Source organism: Zeus faber (assembly GCF_960531495.2).
Source record: "Zeus faber genome assembly, chromosome: 12".
In the NCBI taxonomy this organism is placed as follows: Eukaryota; Metazoa; Chordata; class Actinopteri; order Zeiformes; family Zeidae; genus Zeus; species Zeus faber.
In genome coordinates, this window is record NC_137196.1 from 31,140,374 (window position 1) to 31,162,228 (window position 21,855).

General features: G+C 48.4%; 1 protein-coding gene across 1 annotated transcript; it reads left to right on the forward strand.

Annotated features, from left to right (window-relative positions):
- Nucleotides 1-618: 618 nt before the first annotated feature.
- Nucleotides 619-20,106, forward strand: dhx9 (DEAH (Asp-Glu-Ala-His) box helicase 9; the record flags this gene model as incomplete). Its single annotated transcript, XM_080010530.1, has 28 exons — nt 619-656; nt 1,387-1,514; nt 1,588-1,728; nt 2,659-2,764; nt 3,798-3,934; nt 4,010-4,158; nt 6,033-6,079; nt 6,559-6,695; nt 6,838-6,927; nt 7,432-7,593; nt 7,897-7,974; nt 9,456-9,647; nt 10,112-10,253; nt 10,436-10,518; nt 11,075-11,231; nt 11,807-11,904; nt 12,122-12,335; nt 12,434-12,528; nt 12,967-13,040; nt 13,123-13,275; nt 13,390-13,550; nt 13,666-13,777; nt 14,135-14,296; nt 14,389-14,516; nt 14,987-15,216; nt 15,347-15,462; nt 18,914-19,114; nt 19,617-20,106. The coding sequence occupies exons 2-28, from the start codon at nt 1,404-1,406 to the stop codon at nt 20,104-20,106; spliced, it is 3,966 nt and encodes a 1,321-aa protein (XP_079866656.1). The 5' UTR covers nt 619-656; nt 1,387-1,403.
- Between the last annotated feature and the right edge of the window lie 1,749 nt (nt 20,107-21,855).

Consider the following 21,855-nt stretch of genomic DNA (forward strand, 5'->3'; position numbering starts at 1 on the left):
ATGGTAATAACTGTTATTACACAGCTAATATGTAGTTATTAGGTAATAGACAGTTTACTACATAGATAAAACAGTTATTACACAGTTAGTTATTACACATTTTTGCACTTATTACACAGTTATTACAGTGATGACACAGCATTTCAGTTATTACACAGTATTAGTTACTACAGTATTAATTACAGTTATTGTTATTACAGTTATTATACAGATATTAGTTATTACACAGTTCTTACAATTATGACAGTTATACTTCTTCTCCTCACACACAATTACTACAGTTATGAGTGAATACAGTTATGACATTCTCTCCAGTATTTTCACATCCTGTGCGGTGGCGGACGGCGCTCGGTCGTGTCGACTGACAACAGACACAATAAACCGAATGAAAAGATGAATCAAGTTCATCAACAGATTAAATTCAGAAGGTTCAACGATTATTTACCTGGAATTCAAACGCTCATTTCCACTGAGGTCACCGAGCTCCTCCGCTGCGGCAGGGGGCGCTGTGGCTCCTCCGCTGCGGCAGGGGGCGCTGTGGCTCCTCCGCTGCGGCAGGGGGCGCTGTGGCTCCTCCGCTGCGGCCCTTCCGGAACCGGAAGTAGAAGACTGGACGCGCTTCGTGAAATCACAATAAACACAAACGGGAGCAGCAGGTGAGGACGGTGTTTAAATGGAAGGTGGTGTTTAAATGGGAGGTGGTGTTTAAATGGGAGGTGGTGTTTAAATGGGAGGTGGTGTTTAAATGGGAGGTGGTGTTTAAATGGGAGGTGGTGTTTAAATGGAAGGTGGTGTTTAAATGGGAGGTGGTGTTTAAATGGGAGGTGGTGTTTAAATGGGAGGTGGTGTTTAAATGGAAGGTGGTGTTTAAATGGGAGGTGTTTTTTAAATGGAAGGTGGTGTTTAAATGGAAGGTGGTGTTTAAATGGGAGGTGTTTTTTAAATGGAAGGTGGTGTTTAAATGGAAGGTGGTGTTTAAATGGGAGGTGGTGTTTAAATGGGAGGTGGTGTTTAAATGGAAGGTGGTGTTTAAATGGAAGGTGGTGTTTAAATGGGAGGTGGTTCGTACGGAAGGTGTTTTAAATGGAAGGTGTTTTAAATGGAAGGTGTTTTAAATGGAAGGTGGTGTTTAAATGGGAGGTGGTTCGTACGGAAGGTGTTTTTTAAATGGGAGGTGTTTTAAATGTGAGGTTTTTTAAATGGAAGGTGTTTTTTAAATGGAAGGTGTTTTTTAAATGGAAGGTGTTTTTTAAATGGGAGGTGGTGTTTTAAATGGAAGGTGGTGTTTTAAATGGAAGGTGGTGTTTAAATGGAAGGTGTTTAAATGGAAGGTGGTGTTTAAATGGGAGGTGTTTTTTAAATGCTCTCCGCTCTGGACGCCCGCAGTGTGAGGTCCGGGCCTGATGGAGGACATTAAGAACTTCCTCTACGCCTGGTGCGGGAAGAAGAAGCTGACGCCCAACTACGAGATCCGCGCCGCGGGCAACAAGAACCGGCAGAAGTTCCTGTGTGAGGTGAGCAGCGCGGCGGCCATGTTGGCCTCCCCCGGTGTCACCCGTGTGTTGATGCGCTGTGCGCCGCCCCCAGGTCCGGGTGGAGGGCTTCAACTACACGGGCATGGGGAACTCCACCAACAAGAAGGACGCGCAGTCCAACGCCGCCCGCGACTTCGTCAACTACCTGGTCCGCCTCGGGGAGATGAACGGCGCCGAGGTCCCCGCCCACGGGGTCAGAGCACGCCGCCGCCGCCGCCGCCGCCGCCGCCGCCGCCGCCGCCGCTTCAGTCCACGGGGGTGAACTCAGGGACGGACCCACGGGGAGCGTGAGGCGGCCATGTTGTCCCTTCACTCCACCGCGGCGTCACCCGCTACATGCTAATGCTAACGCTAGCTCGTGGTGCCACCTGGTGGTGCTGTATAGAAACTACAACGAAGACTCATGTCCAATTTAACATCAATAAACTAAACAGTTTATTGTTTTATTCAATTATAGTTATTACAGTAAACAGTTTAGTTTTATTCAATTATAGTTATTAGACTAAATAGCTTAGTATTAAATTATAGTTATTACAGTAAATAGTGTATTATTATATTCAATTATAGTTATTACAATAAATTGTTTATTATATTAAATTATTAGTATTTCAGTAGATAGTTTATTATTTTATAGGAGAATCGTTCACTGTGTTGTAACTATTGTTCTCGGTGGAAGATCTTATACTTGACAAACTAGCTATAGAACTATTAGTTATTAAATACTTCTCAGTGTATTGCTGTGTTCAGTCAGTAGTGTGTAATAAGCAGGATGACGTCCATCCAGACGGACGTCATCTCTAAATAACCTCCTTCAGAGAGACAGACAGGTCAGCCTGTCTGTGTTATTCAGTGATAATGACCGTCTGGATGGACGTCATCTCTAGATAACCTCCTTCAGAGAGACAGACGGGTCAGCCTGTCTGTGGTATTCAGTGATAATGACCGTCTGGATGGACGTCATCTCTAAATAACCTCCTTCGGAGAGACAGACAGGTCGTCTTCATCTAGAAGCTGATAACCAGCTGATGGTCTGATCTTCAAAGTGTATTTAAAATCTACAGAATAATCATCAGCTTCATGCAGAACTACGCCCTGTTCTACAAAGTGTCCGTTTACCCCCCAGGCGAGTGTTCCAGACGGAGGTCCAGCTGACGGAGGGGACGGGAGCTTCGGCAGCCTGCCCACCGGCGGGCCCCTGCCCCCCCACATGGTGGTGAAGGCCGAACAAGGTGGAGAACAGAAAGTTTACTTTGTTTCTCTTCATCCTCCTTCCACTGAACAGAAAGGAGTGAATGAGCGGCGTCAAAGCGGGCGAGCGGCGCTGCTTTAATTAACATTTCACAAAAATAAAATTTGATCAAATGAAAAACAAAATAAATACAGCAGGTAGGTCTAAATAAATAATAAAGTTTGTGGTGTTGTCCGTCTTCGTCGACATATTTTACACAATGAATATTTACCGTCTGAATTTTAATATCGGAAAAAAACACCAAACTACGAATGTTTGTGTCCCAGCGATACTTCATCTTTTTGTTTCTACTCAGAGTTGTAGACGCTCCGTCTCCGCTCCGTGTGTTTACTGTGTTTACTAACCCAGCCTGTGGGCGGGGCTTATTCCTACATCCACAAAGGTGATCGTTTAGAGGTGAAAGGTCGGCTTTAGGTCAGAACAGATCTGCCGAATCTATCCAAAGCATCGTGGGAAAAATATCAATAGTGACCTTGATGGTTTGATCACCACGACTCTTTGAAATTGTGCTGAGGGAATTATTCACCGGACAGATATAAATATGTCCAACTTTCAGATTGTTCCGGTCTAAAACCGGTCATTACCGGATAACGAAAACTCTGCTCAGCCATGCTACATGTCATCGCTAGCTCCAGCTCCTGTCAGCACGTTGTCATGGCAACAGTGCATAGAAACCCTCAGTTTGTGGGATATACTGCCAGCGTGGCGGGCAGTGTTTGGAGGACGTCATCCTGCTACTATTTGCTGCAGACTTTCACCTCCTCTGGTACAAGTGCCTTCGAGCAAGACCCTGAATCCCCGACTGCTCCTCCTGAGTTAAATTGGCACCTTGCATGGCTGCCTCCAGTACTGAACCCCAGATTTTCCAGTGGGGATGAAGTCTTGTATCTTTTATTTGTATCTTACCACAAATAACCAATGATGAATTCAAAATGGCCGACTAGAGTGTGTGTATTGTGGGTTTATTTCCCTGAATTTTAAATTCTCTTCCTGCTGCGGTGCTACTGCTCCAGGGCTGGAAGTCGCTGGTTTGGGAAACCCAGGAGGAGGCTGTGGGGGTCCACCAGGCGGAGGAGGTGGTGCACCATGGGAACGGGGAGCCAACCTGAAGGAGTACTACGCCCGGAGAGACGAAAAGGAAGCACAGGCGGTAGGGCACTTCCTGTTTATCTGAGCCGAGGCTGTTCCTGGTTTTCTGTGTTTACCTCTTCCTTTCCGTCCGTAGACTCTGGAGTCGGAGGAGGTGGATCTGAACGCCGGTCTCCATGGAAACTGGACCCTGGAGAACGCCAAGGCCCGTCTGAACCAGTTCTTCCAGAAGGAAAAAACCAGCGCAGATTATAAATACAACCAAGTGGGCCCCGACCACAACAGGTCAGCCCTGTGATGGCCCCTAGACCCTCGTTACTGCTACAGATTTCATCCATGACAACAACCACAGATAGCACTTTATAACTGTTCAATTTGACGGTGTAGTCACTGCTCTTATATGTAGTTATAGTGTAGTTACGTATAGTTAGTGTATTTATGTATAGTTATAGTGTAGTTATGTTTATAGTGTTGTTGTGTGTAGTTATGTATGTAGTGTAGTTATTGTGTCGTTATATATAGTTACAGTGTAGTTATAGTGTCGTTATGTATATAGTGTAGTTATTGTGTTGGTATGTGTAGCTATGTATAGTGTAGCTTGGGTGTAGTTATATATAGTTACAGTGTAGTTATGTATAGTTACAGTGTAGGTAGGTATAGTGTAGTTATGTCATATAGTGTCGTTATGTCGTATAGTGTAGTTATGTTGTATAGGGTAGTTATGTTGTATAGGTATAGTGTAGTTATGTCGTATAGTGTCGTTATGTCGTATAGTGTAGTTATGTTGTATAGTGTAGTTATGTTGTATAGGGTAGTTATGTTGTATAGGTATAGTGTAGTTATGTCGTATAGTGTAGTTATGTTGTATAGGGTAGTTATGTTGTATAGGTATAGTGTAGTTATGTCGTATAGTGTAGTTATGTCGTATAGTGTATTTATGTCGTATAGTGTAGTTATGTTGTATAGGGTAGTTATGTTGTATAGGTATAGTGTAGTTATGTCGTATAGTGTAGTTATGTCGTATAGTGTAGTTATGTCGTATAGGGTAGTTATGTTGTATAGGTATAGTGTAGTTATGTCGTATAGGGTAGTTATGTTGTATAGGTATAGTGTAGTTATGTCGTATAGTGTATTTATGTCGTATAGTGTAGTTATGTCGTATAGTGTAGTTATGTCGTATAGGGTAGTTATGTTGTATAGGTATAGTGTAGTTATGTCGTATAGTGTAGTTATGTCGTATAGTGTAGTTATGTCGTATAGGGTAGTTATGTTGTATAGGTATAGTGTAGTTATATCGTATAGTGTATTTATGTCGTATAGTGTAGTTATGTCGTATAGGGTAGTTATGTTGTATAGGTATAGTGTAGTTATGTCGTATAGTGTATTTATGTCGTATAGTGTAGTTATGTTGTATAGGTATAGTGTAGTTATGTCGTATAGTGTATTTATGTCGTATAGTGTAGTTATGTCGTATAGGTATAGTGTAGTTATGTCGTATAGTGTAGTTATGTCGTATAGTGTATTTATGTCGTATAGTGTAGTTATGTTGTATAGGTATAGTGTAGTTATGTTGTATAGTGTAGTTATGTTATATAGTTATAGTATAATTTTGAGTATTTCCATCTACAATGTTGCTCGGTACCGGCTGGATCTTTGGTTTGTGTGTTGTTCTGTCGGACGCTGGTGAAGCAGAGTGACCCTCGCGCCACAGAGATTTCCCATCATGCATCACTCTGGGAGCTACATCCACACCTCCCACGGATGATGTCATAACTCTGCATGGATATCCCGGTCTGACCTCAGGGTGAGGGTCAGCCGTCAGTCGTTCTGGTCAGTTAGGGAAGGTGGATGCAACGCCAGAACTCACAGCCCCCTGGTGGCAGACATGGGCCGGTGTTTAGACGAACTAACTCCGTCCCATGGGTGGATGAGCGGGTGGAGCAGGCTGTGATTTCTGGTGTTGCTGTTCCGTCATAGGGCAGGCAGACTATGGCGTTAAATGCTCGGTGGGTGTTTTCAAGTCCGACAGAACAACACACAGACGGCGTGGGCGCCCGAGCCCCGGGCCTCCGGGCCGCAGGTGAGTCCACCGCAGAGTCCTCATGGCTGGCTTTGGAGACTGGGCCACCGCAGTGAATTGTGGACATTTCTCTCTGCAGGAGCTTCATAGCGGAGATGCAGCTGTTTGTGCGGCAGCTCGGCAGAAGTAAGTTTGACTGGTTCTACAACATCCGGCAGAGAACTCAACACTGAGTTAGTTACAAAGAATTTAAAACCCAGACGAAGCAACTAGTTCTAGATACTTACACCATCAGCCACGACCTCCGAGCAGGGACAGGTGAAGCAAATAAGATGGATCATCTGGGTCCGATGGCGTGTGTACGCGCGTGTGGTGCTATGTATGTGTGTGTGTGTGTGTGTGTGTGTGTGTGTGTGTGTGTGTGTGTGTGTGTGTGTGTGTGTGTGTGTGTGTGTGTGTGTGTGTGTTAGAAGCATCATGAAATGTAGACGGTTCAGGGTGACATAGAGGTGATAAGGGTGTGATTTCGGGTGATGTAGAAGTGACGTAGACATGGTTTTGGGGCTGATTTAGGGTTATGTCGAGGTGTTTCAGGGTGCCCTGGGAGTGTGCTAGATGTTTGGTGACTTAGGGCAACGTGGTGTTCACTTCCTGTTTCCTGTCAGAGATCACCGCCAGGGAGCACGGCTCCAACAAGAAGCTGGCGGCCCAGTCCTGCGCCCTGTCGCTGGTGCGGCAGCTCTACCACCTGGGGGTGATGGAGGCCTACAGCGGGGTCACCAAGAAGAAAGACGGAGAGACGGTACGGCCCCATACTGGGAATGAGGCTTTCTCATAGTATTTACTGGGTGAATAGACCAGCTGTACTGGATATGTAGTTGAAATGTAGCGTTGGTGCTTGGTGTAGTTTTGGGTGGTGGTGTGATGTTGGTGTCTACACCCAGTTGGAGCCGTACAACGTCCAAGTGTCTCCAGAGCTGGAGCCTCAGCTGATGAGCCTGATGCACGACCTGGGGGTTGAAATCCCTTCGCCTGTGAGTCACTACACAACTACACTGTTGTGCTACACTTTTAGGCTACGTTGCTGGACTACACCATCAGGCTACACTGTTATACTACACCTTCACGCTACACAGTTAGTGGAAACCTGTCACGCTACACCCTAAATGTTAGTGTACACCGTCACACTACATGTTAGAGTACACCGTAACACTACTCCGTAAGGGTACACGTCACGCTACATGTCACCCTACATGTTAGTGTACACCGTCACGCTACACCGTTAGGCTACACCTTCACATTACGCTTGGACTACATGGTCGGACAAGACTGTTATTCAGAAGTCAGACGGTGAGTGTTCCCTGTCGCCCTACCCTGTTGCTCTAGGCAGTCACCGTTAGACTACATTCTCAGACTAGACTGTTATTAATAGTCCAACAGTGAGTGTTATTGTACATTTTGAGAAGTGGTCTCTAAGTTCTCCTGGAGGGACGGGGTTTCTGTGGCCCCCGTAGTGACTTGTCCCCACCCCCATTCAGCCCGAGGACCCCAGTGCCCCCGTCTCCCTGGTTCAGGCCAAGATGGCGTCCTTCGAGCCGTCCCAGAGGCAGGTGGGGGCCGGCGTGGTCCCCTGGTCGCCCCCCCAAGTCAACTGGAACCCCTGGACCAGCAGCAACATCGACGAGGGCCCGCTGGCCTTTGTAAGTGACATGTGGTTTCATGTGAGAGAATGATGTTCACAGCACATGTAGAGAAGATTGTGGTTTCCGTTGCCATGGATACTGCAAAGGGATTCCTTCCTGTTCCGCAGTAAAGGACGTTTCCAGTGTTACAGTTTTATTCTCCTTGGCCTTGCGGCCCATTAAGGTCTGTCTTTTGGAGAACTGCATTTTAAGAATCCCCGGCGTCCATCTGAGGTTGATCCTGTTTTTGAATCTCTCTAAAATGTAAAGATGTGAATTGTGTTGTCTGAGGATGGTGATCACGGTGATGTTCTTCCTCAGTGCACCCCAGAGCAGATCAGCTCAGACCTCCTGCAGGAGCACACCTACCAGCAGGAAAACAACCTGGAGCTGCAGAAGGTCTGTCTGTCTGTCTGTCTGTCTGTCTGTCTGTCTGTCTGTCTGTCTGTCTGTCTGTCTGTCTGTCTGTCTGTCTGTCTGTCTGTCTGTCTGTCTGTCTGTCTGTCTGTCTGTGCGTGCTTCTAAAGGAACAGAAAAATGTTTATAAATCTTATGTCATAATATTTTCACAATCCAACCTTAACCTGTTTAGCTCGAAGCCCCTTTCTTGGCGGGGGAGGGGGGTTCAGCAGTTGATGCCACATACAAGTTCCTTACGCCATCTTCAAGCTGAGACCCTAAGAAATCATTTGAGAAGCAACTTGACACTGCATATCAATCTTTTCTATCAATTAGAGGGTAATAAACATTGTTTTTAATGCCACCTGATGGAATGATTCATGTTTTGAGTGTAAAGGGCTTTTAAACATTATTCTCATACCTCATGACGGCCATTCCCATGCTCAGCTTTGTGTGATCGGTTGCTGCACCGAGTTTTGGGTTGACAACTCGAGAAAGACCACCTGAAGAGCTTGACCTTGAAAAACACTTCAGAAAACGTAATGCTGTGATGCAGTATCAATAACTTTTGAAAACTGGAGATTTGTGTGAGTGGCGATGGGCTGACGAGCTCTGTTTTCTGAAAAGGGCTCAGAAAACCCCACTTATTACTTACTTCAGTGAACCTGGATATCCCCCGTGCGTTTTCTGAATGCTCAAGGTGTCTGGAGTTTCATGAGGCTGGGATTATCCTAGAGGTCATGTTATGCAGTAAGGTCAAGTTGTAAAAGGTGCTGTCATCACATTGAATGAGGCCATCGAGCTCTTTGGATTCACAAGAGTCTGAGATTTGTTTCTGTATCCAGTTTCTACCATAGCATCGATGTTGGGGTTGCACCGTGTGCAGAAATAGGGAAAACAAAAAAGGGGAAAATAACATCTTTGCACACATGCGGAGCGCGGTGCGTTTAGGACCCTGACGCTAACAAACCCGATGTAGCTGACATCCGTCGGGCATGGCTGTGAAGGTCAGACTGTTGGCTTCTAATGAGCCCGATGTCCTTCAGATATCTGGATGTGAGAGGTCCACGGACCCGTTTGAAAGTAGTCGTGCCCATTTACTTTTGTCATAACAGATCGCCATCTTTGGCGCTATGTTGTGCCCGCTCCGCAGCGAGCTAGCATGACACGGTTTACAGCTGCAGATCGGGATGCAAGTCTAGTTTCCAGTAATACCGGAAGCTGAATTTAAATCTGAGCCTGCGAGAGCTCGTCAAACACAGACCGGCGCTCCGTCGGGCTCAACAGGTTGTTTGGTCAGAAATGAGATTCACAACAAGTGATGTCTCAACATTGTTGAACTCGTCACGTTTAAGGAAGAAAACAGACGCTTGTCAGTCACATGCACAGCAGGTCCACGCCACAGCTCTGTGTCAGAGTTGTCTCTGTAAAGCTGCCCACCAGGGGGCGCTGGGTGTGTTAACCTCCCGCTCCGTGCTCAGGTCCTGGCGCAGCGGCAGGAGCTTCCTGTCAAGCAGTTTGAGACGGAGATCCTGGAGGCGGTGGAGCGCAGCCCGGTGGTGATCATCCGAGGGGCCACGGGCTGCGGCAAGACCACCCAGGTTCCTCAGTACCTGCTGGACCAGAGCCTGGCAGGGGGCCGCGCAGCGCACTGCAACATCGTGGTCACACAGGTACGCAGGAAGTATGGAGGAAGTGTTAAAACGGGTGGAGTTGAGACTTTGAGGGATGTAGTTATGGTGCTTTAATGATGACTACAAGTTCTGAGAAAGTAAACTCTCCGTTCCACGAAGAAAGCAGCTATAGAACTGAATTTTTCTTCATATAGTAATATAGTAAATGGCCACCATCAAAGCATGTGCATGTGCGTGTGTGTGTGTGTGCAAGCATGTGTTATAGTGTGGTGTGTTGCGTGATGAATAAAGACTTTTTTTTGTTTATGAGGCCATAACGACTGAGGTTTGTCATCTGTCGTTCCTCTTCGAGAAGATGTTGAGTGTTTTTGCAACTCAAATGTGAGTCAGAAGGTGTCATGTGGAGATTGGGTGTCAGTGGGTGGGGTATAGGTGCCATTTGTTGAGGGGGGTTTAGGTACCATTCGGTGGGTGGGGTTAGTGCACTGACAGTGTGTCTGCAGCCCCGCAGGATCAGTGCTGTGTCGGTGGCAGAGCGAGTGGCCTATGAGCGAGGGGAGGAGCTGGGCAGCAGCTGTGGATACAGCGTTCGCTTTGAGTCCGTCCTGCCACGCCCCCACGCCAGCATCATGTTCTGCACCGTGGGTACGAAGCTGTGACCCCTGACCTACCACCACCCAGCCTCCTGCACCACGGGTACTAACGTGTGTGTGTGTGTGTGTGTGTGTGTGTGTGTGTGTGTGTGTGTGTGTGTGTGTGTGTGTGTGTGTGTGTGTGTGTGTGTGTGTGTGTGTGTGTGTGTGTGTGTGTGTGTGTGTGTGTGTTAGGCGTGCTGCTCAGGAAGCTGGAGGCCGGCATCAGAGGAATCAGTCACGTGATCGTTGACGAGATCCACGAGAGGGACATCAATGTGAGTCCAACTTCCTCCCCTCGCACTGCAGCAGGAAGTCGGTTTGATAAAGATCAGATGGAGGTCCCTGTCAAGTGAATTCACATTTTAATGTTCCAAAGTCGTTTTAATTCACGTCAACACGCTGAACCACGTCGTACTGAACTGTGCAGTTCCACCCTTTAACTGTTAACAAAGACGCGGCCTGTCGGCCGTGCCCCGCAGCGTTGGGCTGCATTAGCTGCATGCTAATGCAGCCAGACAGTCCCCAGCAGCGCCTCGAGGTGAGCGACCACACACACGGGACTGGGTTCAGCACAACATTTAAACATGGAAGTTGCTCCAATGTAAAGGTTTATGTATTATTACACGGTTCATGCAAATGGGCGTGGTTTCAGCGTCTTCAGCGGACACGCCCCCAGCGTCTCAGAGCAGAGAGTACCGGCTGTTTTTTTTTTGTTTTTTTCACGATTTTGAAACCTAATTTTATATAGGTGGTGACTTTTTAATCAATCAGATTTGTTTGTTTGTGTGTGTGTGTGTGTGTGTGTGTGTGTGTGTGTGTGTGTGTGTGTAGACTGACTTCCTCATGGTCGTCCTCCGGGACGTGGTGCAGACGTACCCCGAGGTTCGGGTCATCCTCATGTCGGCCACCATCGACACGTCCATGTTTGCAGAGTACTTCTTCGGCTGCCCCATCATCGAGGTGTTTGGACGCACCTTCGCCGTGCAGGGTACGAGGAGGCCTACACCACCCGAGTCTCTGCTCCTTGTTGTCCTGTCTTTTACCTTTCAGTTTTTCTTGGGGTCCTTGTGCTTTAGTCCTGGCACCAGGGGATGTGTTTTGGACCCAAATTTATTTGTCTCCCAGTTGAAGTCGCTGACTCAGGGCCGCAGTGGGTGGTGCTAGGGGTGGGGATCACAGAGTAACTGTCCATGGTAACGATTTACGATTAGCGGCTAGTTAAGATCTCCAGCATGTTTTAATAAAAATATCCATATTTGCTGCCGGTGCAATCAATCACCTACGGCAAGAGGAAGTACGTGATGTATTTGAGTATCGATGTTCTCCCCCCACGCCTTGTCAGCGCTGGGGCCTCACAGCGAGAAGGTTCTGGGTTCGATTCCCGACAGGGGCCCGATGGTGTGGGGTTTGCATGTTGTCCCCATGTCGAGGTGGTGTTCCTCCGCCCTGGAGACATGTACGCCGGGGTCAGTCCCCGGGTCGCGCTCATTGTCCCAGCCTTCCTAGCGCAGTGGTGTCTGGTGGTGTCTGGTGTCGCTGATGGGACCTTGTGTGGACTTGCAGAGTACTTTCTGGAGGACTGCATCCAGATGACCCACTTTGTTCCTCCGCCCAACGACCGCAAGCAGAAGGACAAAGATGACGACGGAGGAGAGGAAGACGTGAGTAGCGGAGAACACTGCGGGTGGAGTTCTGCGGGTGGAGCAGCAATGCTCGGTGAGGACGTGGAGGAACGTCCAGGTAGAAAATACACAAACCACCTGAAGCGAGGGGGAAAAAAACAGCCAACCAAATGAATCCGAAGCAGAAAAGGTTTGGAGAAAAGGAAGCGACGGAGGGCGAGGGCGGAGCTGATGGCATCACCCGTTTCCTCCACAGACCAACTGCAACGTGCTGTGCGGCGCCGGCTACACGGCGGAGACGCAGCGCTGCATGGCGCAGATCAGCGAGAAGGAGACGCCGTTCGAGCTGGTGGAGGCGCTGTTGAGCTACATCCAGACGCTGCAGGTGGGCGGGGCCGTGCTGGTCTTCCTGCCGGGGTGGAACCTCATCTACTCCATGCAGCGGCACCTGGAGATGAGCCCCGTCTTCGGTACCAATGCCCTCGCCACGACAACTGTCCTAGAGACGACCGCCGGGGTCCCAGCGGCACCAGATCACCTGTTTCCTGTTGTGTTTCGTTGTTGACAGGAAGTGGGCGTTACCTGATCCTGCCGCTGCACTCCCAGATCCCCAGAGAGGAGCAGAGGAGGGTGTTCGACGCCGCTCCCGAGGGGGTCACCAAGGTCAGAACCGCACCCACGCACCTGATCAAGGCATGGGTGCAGATCTGGAGCTGGTCGTTACGCCCGCCGCTCCTGGAGGCTGATATACTAGGACGGGGGAAGTGCAGGGAACTAGCTTCCCCCCGCAGGGATTAGTGCGGGTGGCTGGTGTGGCGTTCACATCCCATAATATGTCTTAGGAAGGGTTCCAGCTGCTGAACGGCGACTTGCTCAGCTGGACGTTTACATTTTAACAAAAAATAAACACAATTCAAACTCAAACACGTTATTATACACAACAATATCGTAAAAGGAGATGTATTAATATTATGGGATACATTAATAACGACATGATTATTTTTTTGAACGAAATGTTTTTGCTTGGTGTTCACTTCCAGTCAAACAGGAAGTTCCTTCTGCTGGTGTTGTTGGATAATTAACACTGAGGCTGTTCCACAGGTCATCCTCTCCACCAACATCGCAGAAAGCAGCATCACCATCAACGACGTGGTCTACGTCATCGACTCCTGCAAGTAAGAACCACACATAAGGTGGAGGGAGATAGGATGGAGGTAGTATTTGAGTAACGTTGAACTCAGCCCCTTTGTGTTCCAGGCAGAAGGTGAAGCTGTTCACATCCCATAATAACATGACCAACTACGCCACCGTGTGGGCGTCCAAGACCAACCTGGAGCAGAGGAAGGGTCGGGCTGGGCGGGTCCGACCCGGGTTCTGCTTCCATCTGTGCTCCAGAGCCAGATTCGACAGGTAGAAGGTTCTCCCTGCGCCAGGACACGCACACGCACGCACACACACGCACACACACACACACACACACAGCTGCTGTGTTGAACGTACTGGACCTGTGTCCTGGCCCCTCAGGCTGGAGACCCACATGACTCCAGAGATGTTCCGCACTCCACTGCATGAGGTGGCGCTGAGCATCAAGCTGCTGCGACTCGGAGCCATCGGCCACTTCCTGTCCAAGGCCATCGAACCGCCACCGCTGGACGCTGTCATAGAGGCCGAACACACACTGAGAGGTAGCACACGCACACACACACACACACATTCAGCTACACACACTCAGACAAGCACACACACACAAACACACACACACACCGTCTTTGTGGTTCTCCTGGTTGTGGTTCCTTCCAGAACTGGACGCTCTGGACAGTAATGACGAGCTGACGCCTCTCGGTCGCATTCTGGCCAAACTGCCCATTGAGCCTCGCATCGGCAAGATGATGATTATGGGATGTATCTTCAAGTGAGTCGAACATGGTTTCCACACAGGAATCACTCTGAGTAATGATGATGAAAATGTATTAAGCTAAGAAACCATAGGATAGTACAGTATTGTCACCCTACACACACGACCATCTGCTCCAGGTCAGGATTTCAGTTTAAAACTGCAGTCAGACTGACATGCAGGCTGCCACGGTTTGAAATGTTTATTATCATTATTATAGTAATTATTATATTAATAATTATTATTCTAGTATTATCATTATTATCATTATTTTTTATTATCATTCATATATTTTGAACATTTAATTTGGAACTTTAACCCCAGCAGTCCAGCTGTTTGTTTTGTATTGAGATGTTTCTCGGTGTCGCCCCCTAGTGTCGGAGACGCCGTGTGCACCATGGCGGCGGCCTCCTGCTTCCCGGAGCCGTTCATCAACGAGGGGCGGAGACTCGGCTTTGTGCATCGCAACTTTTCAGGGACGCGCTACTCCGACCACGTGGCACTGCTGGCGGTGTTCCAGGCCTGGGACGACGTCAGGTCAGCAGGGGAGGCGGACTTCCTGTCCCATTAGCGAGGCTGCTTCCAGTCAGGTTAGCGAGGCTACTTCCTGTCTGTTGTGTGTGTTGCAGGATTAACGGTGAGGACGCAGAGATGAACTTCTGTGATCACAAGCGTCTGAACGTGTCGACGCTCAGGATGACGTGGGAGGCAAAGGTGCAGCTGAAGGACATCCTGATCAACTCTGGCTTCCCTGAAGGTGTGCACACAACTCCTACTTCCTCTCCTCTTCCTTTCTGCTTCCTCTCCTCTTCCTTTCTGCTTCCTGTCTGCTTTCTGTCCTCTTCCTTTCTGCTTCCTTTCCTCTTCCTTTCTGCTTCCTGTCCTCTTCCTGTCTGCTTCCTGTTCTTTACTGTCCTCTTCCTGTCTGCTTCCTGTCCCCTTCCTATCTGCTTCCTATCTGCTTCCTGTCCTCTTCATGTCTGCTTCCTGTCCTCTCCCTGTCTGCTTCCTGTCCTCTTCCTGTCTGCTTCCTGTCTGCTTCCTGTCCGCTTCCTGTCCTCTACCTTTCTGCTTCCTGTCCTCTTCCTTTCTGCTTCCTGTCCTCTTCCTTTCTGCTTCCTGTCTGCTTCCTGTCCTCTTCCTGTCTGCTTCCCTCTCTCATATTGTTTGTATAGTTGATTTGTTGGGGATGGGGCAGCTTTGTGACCGCAGCTCTGCGTCCCTCAGAGTGTCTCCTGAGCCAGATGTTGAACACCGTGGGGCCGGACAACAACCTGGACGTGCTGGTCAGTCTGCTGACCTTCAGCTCCTTCCCCAACATCTGCTTCCACAAGGAGAAGAGGAAGATCCTCACCACCGAGGGGCGCAACGCCCTGATCCACAAGTCCTCCGTCAACTGCCCCTTCAGCAGCCACGACATGCTGTACCCGTCACCCTTCTTCGTCTTCAGCGAGAAGGTCAGCAGCTGCATGTGGAGGCTTAGGTGGAGGCTTAGGTGGAGGTCCAGGTGGGGGTCCCCCTGGAGGTCCACGTGGAGGGGTGGAGGTGTGTGGTTGTGATGTTGTGCTTGTGTTGTGATGTGCTCAGATCAGAACCAGAGCCATCTCAGCTAAAGGCATGACGCTGGTCAGCCCCCTGCAGCTCGTCCTGTTCGGCTCCAACAAGATCTGCTCCAACGGAGAAACCGTGGAACTGGACGACTGGTGAGGAGCACCTGTGCTTTACAACTATATACTCTATATATATATATATATATATATATATATATATATATATATATATATATATATATATATATATATATATATATATATACACACACACACACACACTACTCACAAAAAGTTAGGGATATTCGCGTGAAATTTCAGGATGAAGCTAAAATGCACAATAACCTTTCCAGGTGAACTTCATTTGACCTTCTCTAATCCTTTGAATGCACACGTCCAACTGTTCAATGTTTCAGTACTTTTTGCACAACTTGCTGTTCTCCAACAAGGAGCTGAACGGCAAAATTCACAACAGGTGTTTGATCCATGAATTGACCAATACATGTCCTGGTTCAATTAGAGTTGGTATTTAAAGTCCTCTTCATCATGCTGTTCACATGTTGACATCATGAGACCAAGACGACACCAACAACTGATCAACAGCACCTCGCCTGGCGAGGCTTCAAACAGGATGTTGTCAGAGGGAAGTGGCCACTGAGCTTAGAGTGTCACAGAGTGTCATCAGCAGCTTGCAACAGAGATACAGAGACTGGAAGAGTCACAGAAAGACATAGAAGTGGACGTGCTTTGGCCACATCCCACACTGATGAGCGCTTCATTGTGAACAGTGCCCTGCGCAACCGCATGATGATGCCACTCAACTCCAGGCACATTTAAGGGAGGTGAGAGGCACCAAGTGTCACGTCAGACCATTAGAAACCGTTGACATCAGCGTGGTCTGCGTGCTAGACCACCTGCAAGGGCACCTGACCACACCACCAGGCACAGGCATCATGGTCTTGCAGGGGCCAGGGAGCATTGACGCTGGACGAGGGACCAGGGGCCTCAGTGCTGTTCTCTGGTGAAAGTCCATTCACGTGGAGCAGAAATGATGGAGACGTCAAGGAGAGCGCTATGCATCAGCCACTGTTGTCACCAGACGAGCCTTTGGTGGTGGTGGTGTTACAGTGTGGGCAGGTGTGTCTGGTCAATACAGAACTGCCCTACACTTTGTGAATGGTACAGTGACAAGCCCATACTACCTGAATGACATCATTCATCCAGTCATTGTGACCCTGCATGAACAACACAGGCCTCATTTCATCTTCATGGACGACAACGCTCCAGCTCATGGAGGTGGCATCATTAGGGAACGGCTGCTGGAGACTGGGGCACCTCAAATGGAGTGGCCTGCACTTTCTCCAGACCTGAATCCCATAGAAAACCTCTGGGATCAGCTGAGTGGCCGTGTAGAGGCTCCTAACTCTGTACCCCAGAACCTCAATGACCTGAGGGCCCCCTTCAAGAAGAGTGGGGGGCCAGGCCTCAGCAGACAAGAAGTCGACTTGTGAACAGCATGAGACGTCCTTGTCAAGCTGTAACTGATGCTCAAGGTCACATGACAAGTTATTGAGACGTTGACATTTGTTGTTGTGGTAAACCCACCACTGTTGTTGGCTTTTGTTTCAATACATAGTTTGAGATGAAGAAATCACCATTGTATCTTCTACTTAAATGCTCTACTTTCATCATATCATATCACTGGAGCGTCAACTTTTTACATTTTAAATTTCACCCAAAAGCCAAATATCCCAAACTTTTTGTGAGTAGTGTGTATACGTTTATATAGAACTATATACTATTATATATAGAACTCGCCACAACATTTCAGTTGGATGAAGGTCCGGACTTTGACCGGGCCGATCCAGAGTGCGAATCCTCTTTCTCTGAAGCCGTTCCTTTGTAGTTTTGCTGGAATGCTTTGGGTCATTGTCTTGTTGCATAATCCATTTTCATCCCAGCTTCAACTCCCTGACTGATAACAGGAGATTCTGGTCAACAATTTGTTGATACGCCTGAGAATACATGGTTCCTGGGATAATATGGAGTCGTCCAGAAGCAGAAAAGCAGCCCCAGACCTTCACATCTCCACCCCCATGCTTCACTGTTGGGTGGAGGTTGTTTTCTTCATATGCAGTGTTGGCTTTTCTCCAAACACGGTGGTTTTGATTGTGACCAAATAATTCAATTTTGGACTCGTCTGTCCAGAGAATGGACTTCCAGAAGACCTCTGGCTTGTCCAAGTGCTCTCTGGCCAAGTTGAAACGGGCAGAGCAGAGGCTTCCTTCTCGCAACCCCCCCATGAACGTCAGGGCTTTTCAATTTTCCTCTGATTGTAGACGCATTCACGTTTGTCCCAGATGCCACCAGAGAGGTCTGAACCTCTCTACAGGTGAGGTGTGGGTTGGCCTTTACCTGATTTATTATTCTTCTGGTGCTTTTGGTTGATAGTTTTGATGGGCGTCCACTTCTAGGCAGAGTTGCTGTCATGTCGAAGGCTCCATTTGTAAATGATTTGTTTTACAGTGGATGGATGGAGCTGCAATCTTTTGGAGATGCTCTTATAGCCCTCCCCAGACCGATGGGCTGTCACTAACCTCTTCTTCATGTCCTCAGATGTCTCCTTTCCTCTCGTCATTGTTGATTTGTATGGGACTACAGTGGTTTGGTTGGTTTCCTCTCTCTTTTAATAAGTGCAGGCCAAACCCTTTCCCAAGGATGTCTCATTTCATTGGTCTGCTTAGAGGATTCATTTAGCACCCAAGTCTGTTACCTGCTTGACGTAACCAATGCAGCTGGGGTCACTTACTTCTGCACATACACTAATTCCATGTTTCATGTAGTTTTTGGGCTACTTAAACAAGTCACACTAAACAAGTACATGCAATTGATAAAAATATATCTGACATTTCATACATAAAAACTGCTGATGATAAAATAAGGAAATGATGGTAAAACAACAGAAACATCTAAACTGCTCAAGGAGTTCACATACTTTCAAGCAGGTGTGTGTGTGTGTGTGTGTGTGTGTGTGTGTGTGTGTGTGTGTGTGTGTGTGTGTGTGTGTGTGTGTGTGTGTGTGTGTGTGTGTGTGTGTGTGTGTGTGTGTGTGTGTGTGTGTGTGTGATAAATATATATATATTACATTACATTGATCAGATGCTTTTATCCAAAGCCACTTACAATTATTCAAACACAGACGGACGCAGCCATCAGGAGCAATGAGGGGTTAAGTGTCTTGCTCAAGGACACTACAGCATGCTAGCAGGAGGAGCCTGGGATCCAACCAGCAACCTTTACATGACTAGACCACCAGCTCTACCTCCTGGGCTGCCATCCCCATATATCTCACTCTATGGGATTTGTAGGAAGTGGAGATTCCATCACATATTAAAATACATTTGAGTCCAACCCACACCAACCGCCTGGGTGTGAAGCCACGCCCATTTTCAGAATAGGACACACCCCCTCCTCGCCCACTTCTTGGTGTTTTTCCAGAGGTTGAAGTGGGCGGAGTGAAACTCAAAGCAGGGGGCGGGGCTTCGTCTTGACTGTGGGGGGTGGTGCGGGTCCAGAGTGTGACGCCCGCTCCGTCCCGTTTCAGGATCAAGCTGCGGATGCCTCACGCGGTGGCGGCGGGCGTGGTTGCTCTGCGCGCGGCCATGGAGGCCCTGGTGGTGGAGGTCACCAAAGACCCCGAGTTCATCAGGCAGCTGGACCCGACCAACCAGAGGCTCCTCAGCGTCATCCGCCAGGTCTCCAAGCCCTCGGCGGCGGGAATCAACCTCATGGTGCCCAGCGCACGGTACAGCCGAGATCCAGTGACCAGCACGTCGGCCCCACCCACCACACACCACGCACCTCGCTAACGCACCGCCCACCACAAACCATGCACCTCGCTAAAGCACCGCCCACCCGCACCACGCCCCTTGCTAACACACCATGCACCGCCTACCACGCACTTCGCTAACACACCACGCACCGCCCACCATGCACCTTGCTAACGAACCACGCAGGCCTCTGAACAGGAGGCCAATATTTCTTTACTTTACATTCTGTCAATCACTGAAAATAACTTTTGCACCACCCGTGTTTGTTATGCGCTGCGCCTTGTTTTGTCCTTGTGTGTCGTGTCTTGCATCCACCTTTTCAAACCCTAAATATCAGGGTGTAGCGGGCGGTGTCTTGAAAGTCTCAAATCCCGTTTGTAGAAGAGCTGGCGGCGAAGGACCGAAGCAGCCTCCACCCTTCTGCAGAAAGGTGGTGTTGCTGACCATGTGGCCCCCGACCCCTTGTCTTCACCACAGGTTTGGAGATGGACCCCGGCCCCCCAAGATGGCTCGCTACGATGGAGGAGCTGGACCCAACCAGGGAGGCAGAGGTGGCTACAGAGGGGGCGGAGGAGGTGGCTACAGAGGGGGCGGAGGAGGTGGCTACAGAGGGGGCGGAGGAGGCGGCTACAGAGGGGGCGGAGGAGGCGGCGGAGGAGGCGGCTACAGAGGGGGCGGAGGAGGCGGCTACAGAGGGGGCTACGGAGGGGGCGGAGGAGGAGGCTACGGGGGGGGCGGTGGAGGAGGAGGCTACCGAGGGGGTGGAGGAGGCTACGGGGGGGGCGGTGGAGGAGGAGGCTACCGAGGGGGTGGAGGAGGCTACGGGGGGGGCGGTGGAGGAGGCTACCGAGGGGGTGGAGGAGGCTATGGGGGAGGCGGAGGAGGAGGTTACCGAGGGGGTGGAGGAGGCTACGGCGGAGGAGGAGGCTACCAAGGGGGTGGAGGAGGGTCCAGGGGAGGGTTTTAGCTGTTGAATTGTTTGAAGCTGGATATTGGAAGCGGGCGTGGTCCGTCTTTTTTACCGTGATGTCATGTTTTGTTTGAACGTTGTCACCAATAAAATGTTTCAATAATGACACAAAATGAGTTCTCTCCTTCCATCCCTCCACCCTTCCATGCATCATGATACTACTCATCCGGGTGATGGAGGCAGCATCTCAGCAGAGCGGGACCTTTCCTGGGACCTTGGAGGTGTTGTCATGGTAGCAGGGGTAGAATCCCTCCAGTGGCCCCGGGATCCCCTCCCAGCGAGCCTGCTACATCTCCAAAGGGAGGCCTCCAGGGGGCGTCTTTCTCACATGAACCACAACCTCTGAGGTTCTCCAGCATTGCATAGCCCCTCCCCCTATCCCCCAGGCCCCTCCCCCTATCCCCACCAGGCCCCTCCCCCTATCCACCACACCCTTGGTTATAAGTAATAACTGCTTATAAGTAATAACTGGTTATAAGGAATAACTGGCTATAAGGAATAACTGGCTATAAGTAATAACTGGTTATAAGTAATAACTGGTGATAAGGAATAACTGCTTATAAGTAATAACTGCTTATAAGTAATAACTGCTTATAAGTAATAACTGCTTATAAGTAATAACTGGCTGTAAGGAATAACTGGCTGTAAGTAATAACTGGTTATAAGTAATAACTGCTTATAAGTAATAACTGCTTGTAAGTAATAACTGCTTGTAAGTAATAACTGGTTATAGGTAATAACTGGTTATAGGTAATAACTGGTTATAGGTAATAACTGGTTATAAGTAATAACTGGTTATAAGTAATAACTGGTTATGAGTAATAACTGGCTGTAAGGAATAACTGGTTATAGGTAATAACTGGTTATAAGTAATAACTGGTTATAAGTAATAACTGGCTGTAAGTAATAACTGGTTATAAGTAATAACTGGTTGTAAGGAATAACTGGCTGTAAGTAATAACTGGTTGTAAGTAATAACTGGTTGTAAGTAATAACTGGCTGTAAGTAATAACTGGTTGTAAGTAATAACTGGCTGTAAGTAATAACTGGCTGTAAGGAATAACTGGTTATAAGTAATGTCTGACCATAAGTAATGTCTGGTTATAAGTAATGTCTAGTTATTAGTAATAACTAGTTGTGTTATTACTTTACTGATATTCATGTTGTCACAGAGCAGGAAACTTGTCATAAAAAGAGCAAATTCCCTCATAGTCATTGTAATATTTAATAATAATAATAGAATAAGAATAATCCCTGTGACCGCTGTGGTTCGGAGGAACCTGCTCAACAAAGTGTGGGTGTTGTCGGGTCGCGGCACAGACGGGCCCCCGGGCCCCCGGGCCCTATCCAAACTAAAGACACCCACACTGAACATGAGATTTGTTGGGTGTTGTTTGGGGTGGAGTTGTATCTCTGTGTGATATCGGTCATGTGTCTGCAGCACCCTGCACATGACTGGTTGGAGGTTCGAATCCCGGACGCGCTGCTGGAATGTGAGGAATGTGGCGCCACGCGGCGGGCGGCCGGAAGGGGGCGTGTCTCCCCACAGTCACAGAGGAAAGGGTTTGATTATAAGATCTGGTTATTCAATCATCTCCATTTGAACAGAACATCCGTTCCAGACATAAATATACAAATAAAAGAATTAAACATATATTTGAAAAATATAAATATGTTTATATAATATTATATAAGTAATTTAATGTAATATAATATAGTCTAATATGATATATTATTATGTAATAC